This window comes from Lepisosteus oculatus, chromosome 10, assembly GCF_040954835.1.
Source record: "Lepisosteus oculatus isolate fLepOcu1 chromosome 10, fLepOcu1.hap2, whole genome shotgun sequence".
NCBI classification, from domain to species: Eukaryota; Metazoa; Chordata; class Actinopteri; order Semionotiformes; family Lepisosteidae; genus Lepisosteus; species Lepisosteus oculatus.
In genome coordinates this window covers 41,668,511-41,682,089 of record NC_090705.1, presented here as the reverse complement: position 1 = coordinate 41,682,089, position 13,579 = coordinate 41,668,511, and the positions used below count along the sequence as shown (strand labels likewise).

The following is a 13,579-nucleotide window of genomic DNA, read 5'->3' as shown; positions in this document are numbered from 1 at the left end:
GTTACACACTCTCCTATCACTAACACCACTCTTATATGGCACAATATTCACACGTAATTCTGTATCTCTACCGTTCTGTGTTGTCAAGAGCGGTTCTGAAATAGGAGGCACACCAGGCCACATCATTAAAGACCCCTCTGGGAGCATTTGACCCACAGATCCTAGAGATAGGGGTAGGATTGTGATGAAAAAGTATGAAGTTTAAGCAGCTGTGGATAGCCGTAGAGAGCTTTTATCAGGCAAAAACAGAGAACTTTGGAAACCTGAAAAAGTCTGATCCGAATAGGTGGTTTTATTAAAATTGTGGGAGTACTGGTTAGAGCCCCTGGTTTGTAATTAGGAATTACATCCAGGAATTAAATCAAATCCCAGATGATGCACTGCTGTAATACAGTACAAAATACAATTTTTCAATTTTCCTCCAGGGCCACTGTGCTGTCAATTTATACCAAACATCTCTTCCTCTTAATAAGGCTCTTTTTGTTGTTGGGATTATTTGGTAACCAAGGAAACAATAATGGGCGTAATGTGTTCTTCATCCAAGGACAGGCAAAATGTTTTTTTATTTGGTGAGCTCTTAGATCAGTTACAAAAGCTGGGTACAGATTTCTGTGAATAGTGCTGGAATCCGCCACTGTCTACGCAGAAAACCCATGACCTCAGATTAATGTGTCATGATCATGGAGGCAACGCCTTCTCCCTGCAGCTGTGCCGTGAGCTTCTGGCGCAGAGAGACCTGCTTTAGTCAGCAGCTCCCTTGTTCACCACGAACTTCAAGCCCTGCTTGCACTGAGTGGTCCTGCTGCACACTTGGCTGGACCACACTTTTCTCCCCGACTAGACCCCAGACTTTCAGCTCAGCTCACACAGCCCGCAGCTACAACCTCTTTACCTGAGACGACAAATCTGAGGGCAGGACAAGGGCCAGACTGAAAGTTTGTGTACCTCTGCTGAAGGTCCCTAAAGTGGCAGCAAAGCAATTTGATTTGATGTCATACTGGACTTGTTCTCCAACAAATCCCGATACAACAGGATGTAAAGCATTCCAACTCCCCACCTCTTCCTTCCCTACTTTCCTACACGATCTACTGTACTTCCGGCATAAACGTACTTCAGTCTCCACCACAAGCTCACGTTCGATTTTCTGGTTGAATCTGTGAGCTGGATCAATTACTGTACACATCCGAAAACGGTCCATTCCCAATCACTTCCTATCCCTACAAAAAGTTCACCAATAATTTGCTTGTGTATGTAACAGAGTGTGTTGATTCTTGTGCCAACGGTAGGTAGGCAATTTCCATATTTGAGCTGCAGGGGCGCATCAGGGCGGAGCTCATCCTGGTTTCTGGAGGGTTAAGCAGAGTAGAGCAAGAGCAAGTGACATCCCCCAGGACGGGAGAGAAAATCAGGGATTACTCCCAGCAGTGCCAGTCCCCCATTTACACAGCTGGGCGGGCTGGAGCCACTGGGGTACAGTGCCTCTCTCAGGGGTACAGCAGCACTGTCTGCATGAGTACTGGCACTTACCCACTGGGCTTCCCACTCAGAGTCCAAGACAGCCATTCAAAATGAAGACTGAAACTGACAGGTTGTGTGGGGCTTCATTTCAACTTTAGACCATGGAAATGATTTTCTAAACTGGACTCATACAGTCAACCAGGCAACTAAAAACACATGTTTCAGCGTCTCCTGCCGCCTGGGAGTAATATGCCCTGCTCCTTCTCTCAGCTTTCATACTCCCGTCCTGTAATGCACATCCTCTAAAGGAATATCGAACTGGCCTTGCATCCGAAACCTGTCTGAACAGGAAGGACATAATCGAGGATGTGACATTTCACTGCGAGCAAGAGGCACCAGTGGTGCCAGACAGGACGACAGGACTAGACGCGTCCCAAAAAAAGCCCTATCCCGGGCTCTGGAGGCATGACAGCCAGACCACGAGTTACTGGGAAGGAAAACGCACATCACAAACACCACAGCTCGGGCACACAGAATTCCTTGTGGATATCACCAGGAAGGAAAAAGGTGTGTGCTGAGATTTAGAGTTCAAGGATGAGAATATATAAAGTACCTTTCTGCCTGGACAAAGATGACCCACACCTTGCCTTGTTTTCTGCAGATACTTGTAGCACATCAAATAACCTAAAAAATGCTAAAAACATCATTGAACATCAAAATTCGATATCGACAGAGCAGAGTTTGCTGGAGCAATCTGGACTCTAGGGATCTGAACCCCTGTCCCAGCCGTCAGGAGAACACAGTTCTAACCATTACTCCACACTGCATTCTTTTACAGCATCTGTGGAAACACCTTAGCCCTGTAATCTTCCAGACTGGCTCAACAGTGTGCTGGAAGATCCGTGAGATGTTTAATCCTCTTATCCTTGCTTTTTTTTTTATTTAACAAAAACAGTACAGTGGAAACACGATACACATGTTTCATTACAGGTCTTTGCATACACATCAAAAGATAATTTAAATAGAGAATTCTTCTTTCCGAGATAAAATCACTTGAGCTGTGAAAACCTTAAGGCTCCCTTCCACAAGCAGGTAAAGTGTTGTATTTAAAATGGACATGAAATCCTATGCTGGTCAGAAGAATGAGATCGGTTAGAATTCTGCCAAGAAATTCACAAATAAAATCCCTCCTGGGTTTTTTCAGATACAAAGTCTTTTCTTTCCGAGTAGCAGCATCACCATCAGGCTGTTTGTCAGAGTGGCTTCTTGAATTTGCCTTGAAGAAAAACTCTTGGGACACAAAGCCCCTCTCTCTTGTTGACAGTTTCTCTGAGGACGTACTCGTTCACCAGGGTCTCGTAACCCACCGCTGTAAACAGATCCTCCAGGAACTCTAGACAGAAAAGTACAAGGAACAAAATAAAAGGCAGGTTTTACACACTATAAAACATCACATATAGAGAAAGCCTTTCATTCTTTCTATTTTTATATAACTATGTATGTAGTAGTTATAGCTATACAGTACAGCAAATTTGTTTTGTGTTTATGTCTTTTTTGTATAAATCCTATCTTGCCCCTGCTTAGGCTTGGCTACTAAAATGTGTTTTAATTTTTTTTAGAGAACCTGAAGTTGAAAGGGTGACAGAACAGCATCGATGGCTTGAGAATGTCTGCTACTCACCTTTAGAAAAGAAGAACGATCTGGTACCATCTTGCCTCACATAGAAGTTCTCTCCAAGCTTGCTCCCGGATTTAAACCTCAACATGGCGTGATCGTGCAGTCCGTAGTCCCTGAACAAGACAGTGCCCCCTGGTTTCAAGACCTGCCCACCCCGATGAAGAAAAACAAAACAAAATATCATATTGTCTTACAGCGTGGAACTTTGACATTATAGAGGACTTTGTGTTGATGAGTGGCAAAAAGTCTTAGTTAAATACATCATGGTTCCATGCTGTAACACAATAAAACGTAAAAAAGTCCAAGGGGGGTGAATACTTTTGCAAGGCACTGTATATGGAGAAGATTTAATGGAGAAAGATTCTAGCTTGAGCCATTTAAACCTTCTTTTTCTTCACTGAGAGGAAGACCACTTCTGTACTTACTCTGTAGATGTTTTCAAGGGCCAGGCGCATTCTGTCTGGGTGTATAGCAGACAGCACGAATATGAGGGTGGCAGCATTCACACTTTCCAGTGGGATATTCTTTGACAACTCATCCTTGGTCAGGTCACACTGGAAAGCCTCGCATCTCTCGGCGTTGTACAAGGGGTTTTGCTGAATTAAAACAGTGGCATCAAACAGATACATTATAATAGACTAGAAAAACACGATCTCACACTAAGCCATATTTAATATATTCAAAGGAACAAGTTATAGGGGTGAGGAACACCCGAAGAACACCCAAATCCTTCCACCTGAAGAAGGCTCCACAGCCGAAACATTGTGTTTTCTTTCTTCTCCTTTCAGCATGGAATAAACCTATTACTTGTTCCTTTGCAGCCTACACATGCTGACGCAGCTCTCCACCTGAACTACTTTAAAACATTCAGATGGTTTACTGATAAACATTGTACATTATCATGCTTCAAAAGAGTCTGAGCACAATGGGAGTATAGTGCTTTTTATGATACATCATTTCAAAGTGCATTACAAAAATAATTAAGACAACTGTACACAAATGAGTACAGTAAAAATAAAAAAGTGAGTTTTAAGACAGTATTTGAAGGTGTTGAGTGACTTGCAAGATCTGATATTAGCTGGGAGATCATTACAAATGCTTGGAGCAACAGAACAGAAAACATGGCCTCCCAGTGTTCAGAGCTTTGTTCTGTGAACTGAGATAAAGACAGACTCCAAAGAGTGTGTATGCCACATCCGTACAGGGAGTTAAAAATGCACTGCTGAAGTCAGAAGTAAACTCATTCCTTGATGAGAAGCAGTATTTTCAGTCTTATTCTGAGATTGTTCAGGTGGGTAGCTGCGTCAGCTTGCGTAGTCTGTAGTCCTTAATTTATTCAAGCTTTATGCATCTTGAATATCTGACAGTTTGTACACATTTTGTTAACTGCAAAACATTATCACCTGTGACTATGTCATGCTGACGACCATGTGATATAACAATGTTTTAGATCATTACCTAATTAAACCCGCATTGCGTACAGTGCAGGGAAACGCACACTTCTTACAATGAATCCCATCTTAATTTGGCACTTAGCAGGAAAGACAAAATAATTGCAATTTTTACAGTGTGGCCTTGATGCTGAGGCATTCCAGCACTTCACAAAACTAAAAACAGGACAAATCTCAAAGACAAATTAACAAAAACCACATAACAATGCATTAAAACATTTTCAGGTTAAATTAAAAAATAAATAAAGGTTTCCACATTTAATATGTCCAATTGACATTCATTGTCTGAACTGCCAGTGGGTTCTGAATCAGCAAAAAATATAAGACTATAAATATTTCTTCCAGTTTACTTACTTTCACAAACTCCACTGCCCTTGGGGAAAAGTCACAAGCATACACAAAGATATTGAGATCTTCTTCCAACAGTGGGAATATACAATTTCCAACTCCACAGCCAGCTTCTAACAGGATCAGTTTTTGAGCCTCAAACTGAAACACACAAATGTTAATAGGAATATAAATACTGACGTTTTTAGTTTTCAATGAATTTTGTGGGGAAAAAAATACTTTGCCTCATTGGCTGCTCATGAATACCACATTAAGAGATGGTAACTTTACACTGAAGGATAGAAGGCATAAGATTTCTACAATTTCCATAAACCAAAACCAAAACCATATGGCATTTATTACAGGCCCAACAAAGCCAATAATGTAAATTAACCTTCCTTGTCATTCTACATTGACTGAATTAATATTCTGAAACGGAACAACCAGGAATTGTCAATACACATGACCTCAATGAGTCTGCCTTATCAGTCTTAAGGACAAGTTCTAAAATGGATCTTTTACAAAGACAAAAGTATGTAATGATATATATGCAATGATTTACAAGTTGAATAAACCTATAATGTGGTAGTCAATTGTCCTCCACTTTATGCTTAATTATCAATCCAATCTTCAACTGGGGTAAATAAACAATTCAGAAGCAATTAATTGGAAGGTTTAAAGTTCTGTAATGGGACGCAAGGCTGACTACCCCTACACTCCAAGCATCTCACTTTACTTTGATGAAGATCAGGGTTGAACACACAAGGAACAATTAAAACGCAGCATCAAACTTCGAGCTGATATTATTGCTTTGGCCTCAAGGACACAAAGCTGATCAACATATTTGTGTTCTCTCGAATTGACTGCTGTAATGCTCTACTCGCTGGGGTACAAACTCCTGTATGTCCAAAATTCAGCAGCCAGAATCCTGACCAGGTCTAGAGCAAGTGATCATATTACTCCTATCCTGGAGTCCTTGCACTGGCTTCCTGTCAAATTCCGTGTGGACTTTAAAATCCTCATGCTCACCTATAAGGCTCTGCTTGGCTTGGCACCTCAGTACCTGTCTGAACTATTATCGCCCTACTCCCCACCTCGCAACCTTCGCTCTTCTAATTGTGCCCTCCTTACTGTCCCCCAAGCCCATCTACATTGTATGGGTGACAGGGCCTTCTCCTGTTATGCCCCCAAGCTCTGGAACTCTCTCCCTAAGGATATCAGAGAGTCACCTTCTCTAAACTCCTTTAAATCCAGACTCAAAACCTTCTTCTTTAGAAGAGCCTTTAGTTAACTGGTTCCATTCTTTACCCCTCTGCTTCTGCTTTTCATAGTTCCACCATCCACAGTCTCCTCTGTATATTGTAATTGTGTTTTATCTTGTGTATTCTTTTTATTTATTGTTGTTGCCATTCTGTAAAGTGCTTTGAGAAGCCACCTTTAAAGGCGCCATATAAAATGGAGTTTATTATTATATTGTTATAAGGACACAAATCCACCTGCCATACCTCTCTGCACGCTTGGAGCTCCTCAAACTCTCTTGTGGTCCAGTGCCTGTCTTTGAAAAAGTTTGTACTGTTTCTTTTGTAGAACAAGTCCCAGTTTCTCTGTGCCTCCTTCTCGAGCTTCTGCTGTTTGAAGTCCGACACTAAACATTGGTCTCCTTTCAGTTTCGCCCTCTCCTCCGGTGACAGAGCCCTTGCACAGTGTTCCTTTCTCTGGAATACTGCCGCAGACACCTCAGAGTCCGCAAGCCCAGCTAACTGTGTCCCAGTTGAAGGACTTGCACTGTCGCCTTGTGGACCGCAGGCATCTTCAGAGTCTATGCCCTCCATCCTAAGTGGCATACAGAGTTTTTTTTTTTGCACAAACTACAAAAAAAAATAAAAATAAAACCGAAGGAAACAGAAATTTGCAACACAAAAACAAAAAAAAAACAGCTAATCGTTCTATCGCAAAGACTCAATTGAACTTGAAGAAAACAAAACACATACAGTGTGCAACTGCATTTTCTAAAATTATGGGAATGAATGGGTTACCCGTATAAAATAATCTTAAAATTGTACGCAGTATTAAACGTGTCAAATTCTTACACGTGCCTCAGTTAACCAGTCGTATTTTGAAAGCAACTGTACGAACGGGGACGCAACATTTGCTTTTTTGCTCCATAATAGTTATTTTGTACAGTTACTCCATATAACATATTTTAAACATGAATGCGTAAAAACTGAGGTCCAACTATTCCAGTTAAAATTCCACCCGGAATATTACAACTAAAACATCCTTTCCGTCGATTAATTTAATCCGTGTTAAACCAACTAAAAATATTGCGTTCCTGCATTATTTTGATTGATGATTTTGCAAAAAAAAACTTGTTGTTTATATTGTATTGCTGTAATTCAGTTTACTTTATTTCCGTATTACAGTTGCAGTACTTTTCCCGTGTTATGGATATGAAACTGAATAATTAAATTGTCTTTGTAGGTAAATGTTCAAAATTGGTTTTTTGTGCAACGCACTCGCAATTAGATTATACAAACACAAATCATGAAGATGTTCAAGTTTTTAAAAATTGCCTTTATTATCAGTTAATTCTCATGACGTTGAAACTTCCAGTTTTCCAGTTTGGTCTCGATGTTGTCATCGGCGACATTTGTGTGTCGGACACAAACAGGAAGAGGAGTGTTTGTTATGCTCGGCCTCCTGCAACTGGGAATCCTACAATCTGGTTTTATGTCCCACGACTTTTTTTAAACGTGTGTGCCGCTGCATGTTTTATTTATTTTTTTATTAATGTGAATCGGACATTGAAACTGGAAACATGAATGGGAGTTCTAACCCGTTGTTAGACAAAGAGCATGTCCTGAAGCTCGGAGAGAGCTTTGAAAAGCGTCCGAAATCATCATTTCACACCATCAGGTGTAAGTGTGAAACTTTTACGTTTATTCACAATAATCCTGTTGTTAACACACGAAGTCTCAGCAACGTTTTAGACGTTATAAAGGCTCTAAATGTTGTTTACTTGTGGGGCTAATTACACGTATGTGCAGTGATAATACCTATCTTGGGGAACGGAAAGGTTAGGGAGTAAAATTAGTACGCTGTGAATTCAGAAAGGGATTTCTTTGGTGGCTCCTCGTGAATTTAGAACGTCTAAAAGTTGGAATCCTGATTTTTTGTCATTTTCAGAGCATAAGTATATTGGGTAAGAAGGTAAGATGTAAACATGATAGAATATTTTTTTTTAATTATACTCCTTTCTTTATGGGCTGTATTGTTAAATAAGGAGAATGATCTCCATGGATATGATTTTATAATTATTGTATTTACTAATCAGTTAAACTCGACCAAGGCAGCTGTGTGATGTGATTCTAGAAAGGAGTGTAGGTTCAAACCCTGAACGTGATGCTGCTGTTGTACCTTTGAGCAAGGTGTTTCACCCACAGTTACTCCAGCCAATACCCTGCATACAGATGAGCGCACTACAGGTGTACTCTGGATAACTGAAGACTTATACACAGTCTCAGATAACAGCTACTGGCTGTAAAGGCTTGGTGCTACTGTATGTGTGTTCTGAACCTGGGCTTCTGTCTTGGTGGAGTTTGCATGTTCCCCCTGCTCATGTGGGTTTCCTCTGGGTATTGTGGGGAAACCGGCACAGGTGCGAGCATGTGTGTCTGTGATCTGCGATGAACTGGTGTCCCACCCAGGGTGTGCCCTGCCTCGCACCCCTTGCTGGCTGGGATCGGCTCCGGCTTCCCCGTTACAAGATGGATGGGTGGTGTGATGGGGCGAGGAGAAAGGTTTTCTTTCTTTGGTGCGAGAAACGTTTTGGAATGAAAGTGCAAACATCGCAGATGGCTGTCAGAATTCATTCCGCATCCTGTGCTCCCCAGATGACTTTAAACCAGCGTCCATCGACACATCTTGCGAAGGGGAGCTCCAAGTAGGCAAAGGAGATGAAGTCACTATCACTCTACCTCACATTCCGGTAAAGCCCAGTCTTCACCATGGCTCATCAGGCTACAGACCTAAAATGTAGTTTGTAGTGGTCGTTAGTGGTTAATTTAATGCATGGCTGCTGATTCCAGATCTCTTGATTCTAAAATGAATTTCTTTTTCTTAAACTGATCTCTAGAAGTCGGTAAAGTTGTAAATTATTAACTTTTTACTGAAAAATTGAAATTATGTCAAAACTTGGGAGAGTCTTACTTTAAAATATTGATGTAGAATAGAATTTATTACGGTGTGTATAACATTTTCTAAATTAAAGTTGTGTTGTTGTTGTTGTGGGGTTTTTTTCCCATTTCAAGGGCTCCACACCACCAATGACTGTGTTCAAAGGTAACAAAAGACCATATCAAAAAGACTGCGTGCTGATCATCAACCATGACACAGGGGAGTTCATGCTGGAGAAACTCAGCAGCAGCATACAAGTGAAGAAAACCAGGTAAGAGCCATGTAACAAAATATACAGTGCCCGAAAAGACGTTAAACAGTTAATTCATAATGCACCTCAAAGCCAAATGTCGAAGTGTTTTGTTTAAAGAGCAGATAACACTCTTGCTTACAGTGTACCGTGACGGCAAATTAAATTATTCTGTGCTGTTGTGTTTAAATCATCTTGCTGTTCGGTTTCAGAGCGGAAGGCAGCAGTAAAATACAGGCAAGAATAGAACAGCAGTCAGTACGGGCAACTCAGCCTCCCGCACAGTTCAGAGCTCCGACCAAGCCTGGCGTCGGGGCTAAAACCTCCCCTACTAAAGACAACCCCTCCCCCGAGCCCCAGCTGGATGACATTAAGAGAGGTAGGTGCCCATTGAAGATTCTGTATTGTAACCTTTATTTGCAGGATTAGCCAAAAACAATTTATCCGTTGGGCAGGTGGGTCCTTCATGATCAGTGGCCACAACACAAAAGAGTTTCCTTTTTCAGGATTGTTTGCCTGTTCTCTGATACAAACTCTGATAAAGCCTTTGGGGTTACAGATTGGGCTGCAGTCACTCAGCACATAGGCACTGGGCTCGAACCCGGACTGAAATGCCTTCTGTCTGCAGTGACTGTGTGTTCACCTCAGGTGGTCACGGGTTTGTGCTGCTTTGTCGGGGTTAATTAATGCGTAGGGATGTGTCTTGCATTAAAAAATTGTGGATATTGCTGTGCAAAAAATAAATAAATTGATCCAGCAATGAGGACAAAAAGTGTGACCATACTCTAAGGCTCTGTAGTCACCCACTCAAGCTGTATCGGCAGTTTGACTGTCGAAGTCCAGAGAGGGCCTGTCAGCCACACCCTGCTACATGAATACCAGTGCTTGAAAAGAAACATCTAACTAAAGGGAAACAATGCTGTTCATTCTTGTCCACATTGCCTCATCCTAGAAATCTGGGCAGGGCAGGGCAGGGCAGACCCCCCTGTCCCCAGCTGCAGGCTCCGGCTCCTCCCCCTCTTGAGTATCTCAATATACTGTCTGATCACTGCAGTCCTGTCCCAGAGTCTGGTTCATGTGTGCACTAACAGTCTGCGTATATACATTTGTTCATTACTGAGACAAACGTGCTGAAGGGAAGGTGATCTATTATTATCTTAGAAGGTGAGTAATACCAGGACTTTTTTTACTCATAGATTCCTGTTTCTCAAGGGAATATAGAAGAGCAGCACTCAGGTGTACGGAGGGAAACAGTTCAGGTTTAGCCTTTTCGGGTCCTCATTCTTTTTGTACTGCCAGTAGAGTGTGGTAGGGGCACTCTGCCGCTCTGCGGCCCGCGGGCGCGTCAGAGGGCAGAGAAGGAAGTGTCGGTGTCGGTGCTCCCGCCCGTGCAGAGCTGCGCGCGGAGGTGGAGATCATCGAGCAGATGAGCAGCAGCAGCGGGGGCAGCAGCTCCTCGGACTCGGGCAGCTCGTCGGGCAGCGAGGACGACAGCTCCAGCAGCGCCGGGGAGCAGGAGGACCCCCAGCCACGGCACGGCGCCCGCAACGGCACGGGCCGGCCGCAGGGCAGCCACCAGCTCATGAGCACGCTGAGTGAGTACGCCGGGGCCTGCTTCGATAAGCACCTGGACTTCCTGTTCCTGCAGGAATCACAGGAGCTTTCCATCCGCCTGAGCTATCATGTCATAAAACAGAGGGAAATAAGCAGCCTTCTGCTAAGCAATGCACTTAGGTTTCGGCATTAACACCCAACCTATACAGTAGCTCCTGTTTTTTCACAGTCCTGCCAGAGATGTTTAAGGATTATCTGTGAAAGATTAAAGAAACAAAGTCTGGATAACACTGGATTTTCAACAGGACTTGATTGGACTAAGCGATATTAACAACTAAAACTGACAGAGAAATGAATCGGGATGTTGAAGTCCCAGCAGTCCCCGTGGAGTAATGTGTTGTTTTTTGCCTTAGGAAATGACCTGCAGCTCAGTGAATCTGGAAGTGACAGTGACGACTGAGCCCTGGGTCCTCTCTCATCGCAGCGACTTGAGTCCAAGCGAGGATTACCACGAGGATATGTTTTTACGGCCTGATTTTAGTGTATTTTAATATCACACAAGCCTGTCCAACCCGGAAGTGTTTTAGATTGTATTTTCTTACGTATGTAATTCATTATCTTTAGACGCAATCTTCTAACATGAGAAGAGTTTGCAAGTAGTGATATTATGAATACATACATAAGGATTTTATATTTATTTTTGTCCACTGTGTCTTTATACCCATATAACATTATAAGGGAATAGAATATATATATATATCTGGAAAGAAAAAAATCATTCTTTTTTTCTCATGAAAGTCTAAAGCCTTTACTAACAGCCTAGAACACTGTGCTGCTGGACTTGTGTTATATCAGTATCAGCAAAATTAAGCTCTTAATTTTTATACATGAACATGCCCCACAGAAGAAATATCACATAAATCTATGTTGTTTTTTGAACCCCTTCGTTTTAACATGTCATTATTAAACTGCATGTTAAAACTGCTCAGTTTTTGTGAATTAACAGCCACACTAGTCCCTGAAATGACCGAGCTCTGAACATTGTGCATGAGAGTTTCCTGAACCCGGGGTTGTTCCACAGAACAGCACGTAACATCACATTCTTTTCCCGTTTCCTTCCTGAAAATAAATCCTGATGGAGCAGTTAGGGTGTCCTGAGTGTAGTCAGGTTGATTTTCAAGTGTGCTTGAGTATAACAACGTACATAATAGGAAAAAATACTTTAAAAAAAGACTGGTGCCAGCATCTAAAATGGTGAAATGAAACATTTAACATATGAAACTTCCTTTGCTTATTTGCCTTTGTTCGTAGCAGTTCCACCCATTACTTTTGAACTGCAGACTTGGTGTTTAATTGCACCTGTGGCTTGACAGATACCTCAGCTTCTTACCAATAGCAACCCACACTCAAGTACAAGACCTGCAATTTGTGGTTGGGTCCAAATCCTTGGTCACTTAATTTATTTGTTCAAAATGCATAATCAATTATTTTAGAGAAAGAGAAGCTGTGTTTGAATGATTATCGGTAAACAATTCTGTTGACAAAAGTGTTAAAATGTGTAGTTCAGAATATTGGAAATATATTAAATAGGAGCAGAGTGGAAAGAGAAGTTACTTTTAAAGAGAGTTTTATTCTCTTAATATTGTGTATATAAGCCAGACAGCTACTAACACATTCTTTAAATGGAAAGGAAAAGCACAGGGGTACAGTTGACATTTAAATAACAAAGGAAAAAAACAAACACAGTTATTTAACTACAAAAGTGACTTCAGTTTGATATATCCTGTACATGAACAATGTATCATATCTAGTTAATACTCTTCTGGCCAGATTTGTAAAATTGTGTAGTAATTTTTGTGTGCTTATTATTGTTAATTCTTTACATGTGTTTTGCACTTCAAGCACTGTATCTTTATTAAACTTTGAAACTTTTCTGGGGAGATCAAAAAAGGCCCTCTGTATTATTTCTAAATATTTCAGAAAAAAGTACTTCTAGTTAAGAAATGTTTTCATACAGTGCTTTGCAAAAGTAACCATCCCTTTCAGATGTTGTCTCATTTTGTTGAATTACAAGTGACACATTGTTTGACGTGAATGCTTTTACTCAAAACATGAATGCCCCAACTAAACACTTTCATGAATGAAAGAAATTAAAAAAATAAAAATAAAATACTGATTGCATTAGAACTCACCCTCTCCATCTCCATCTGTTGACAAGCCAGTCCCTGCTGATGAGAACCAGTCCCATAACATAAAGCTGCCACCACCAGTTGGTCTTAGGTCTTCTTTAGCACCTTATTGCTAGTCATTTCACAAAGAAGTATTTAACATGGACAGGACCAGTATTAAACAAATCCTTGACTTGGTTCCTGTTTAATGTTTATTTCCTGTTGTTAATTAATCAAAAAAAGTAAAAAGCTTTGTTCCGCTATAAAATTAAATGGAGTTTTCTAGTAATGTTACAGCCAGGTTTGGCATCCCAGATAACTGAAATGAGTTGGGGTTAATCACTCTGTCACTCAACACCAGCAAGGGCTGTGTGCGTGGCGGTGGGCAGATTTAGATCTTAGTTAAGCTAGGTCAATCTCCCTTTCTTGCTATAGCAACAGCTGTGTTGTGCTGTGACCTACCACTCTCAGTTTGAATGAACGCAGAACCCGGCTCTAAATTCCTGTTGTTGTGTGC

The 13,579-nt window shown here is 41.4% G+C and overlaps 2 protein-coding genes across 2 annotated transcripts; one reads left to right on the top strand and one right to left on the bottom strand.

Moving 5' to 3' along the window:
- Positions 1-2,358: 2,358 nt before the first annotated feature.
- Positions 2,359-7,193, bottom strand: mettl6 (methyltransferase 6, methylcytidine). Its single transcript, XM_006635605.3, has 5 exons — positions 6,420-7,193; positions 4,942-5,076; positions 3,562-3,732; positions 3,140-3,281; positions 2,359-2,851 (listed from the first exon to the last, which is right to left on the bottom strand). Exons 1-5 carry the CDS (start codon positions 6,756-6,758, stop codon positions 2,712-2,714), a joined length of 927 nt encoding a protein of 308 aa, XP_006635668.3. The 5' UTR covers positions 6,759-7,193; the 3' UTR covers positions 2,359-2,711.
- Positions 7,194-7,578: 385 nt separating this feature from the next.
- Positions 7,579-12,844, top strand: eaf1 (ELL associated factor 1). The gene is made up of 6 exons (XM_006635533.3): positions 7,579-7,832; positions 8,808-8,902; positions 9,225-9,361; positions 9,553-9,719; positions 10,735-10,935; positions 11,308-12,844. Exons 1-6 carry the CDS (start codon positions 7,733-7,735, stop codon positions 11,352-11,354), a joined length of 747 nt encoding a protein of 248 aa, XP_006635596.1. The 5' UTR covers positions 7,579-7,732; the 3' UTR covers positions 11,355-12,844.
- Positions 12,845-13,579: the final 735 nt, after the last annotated feature.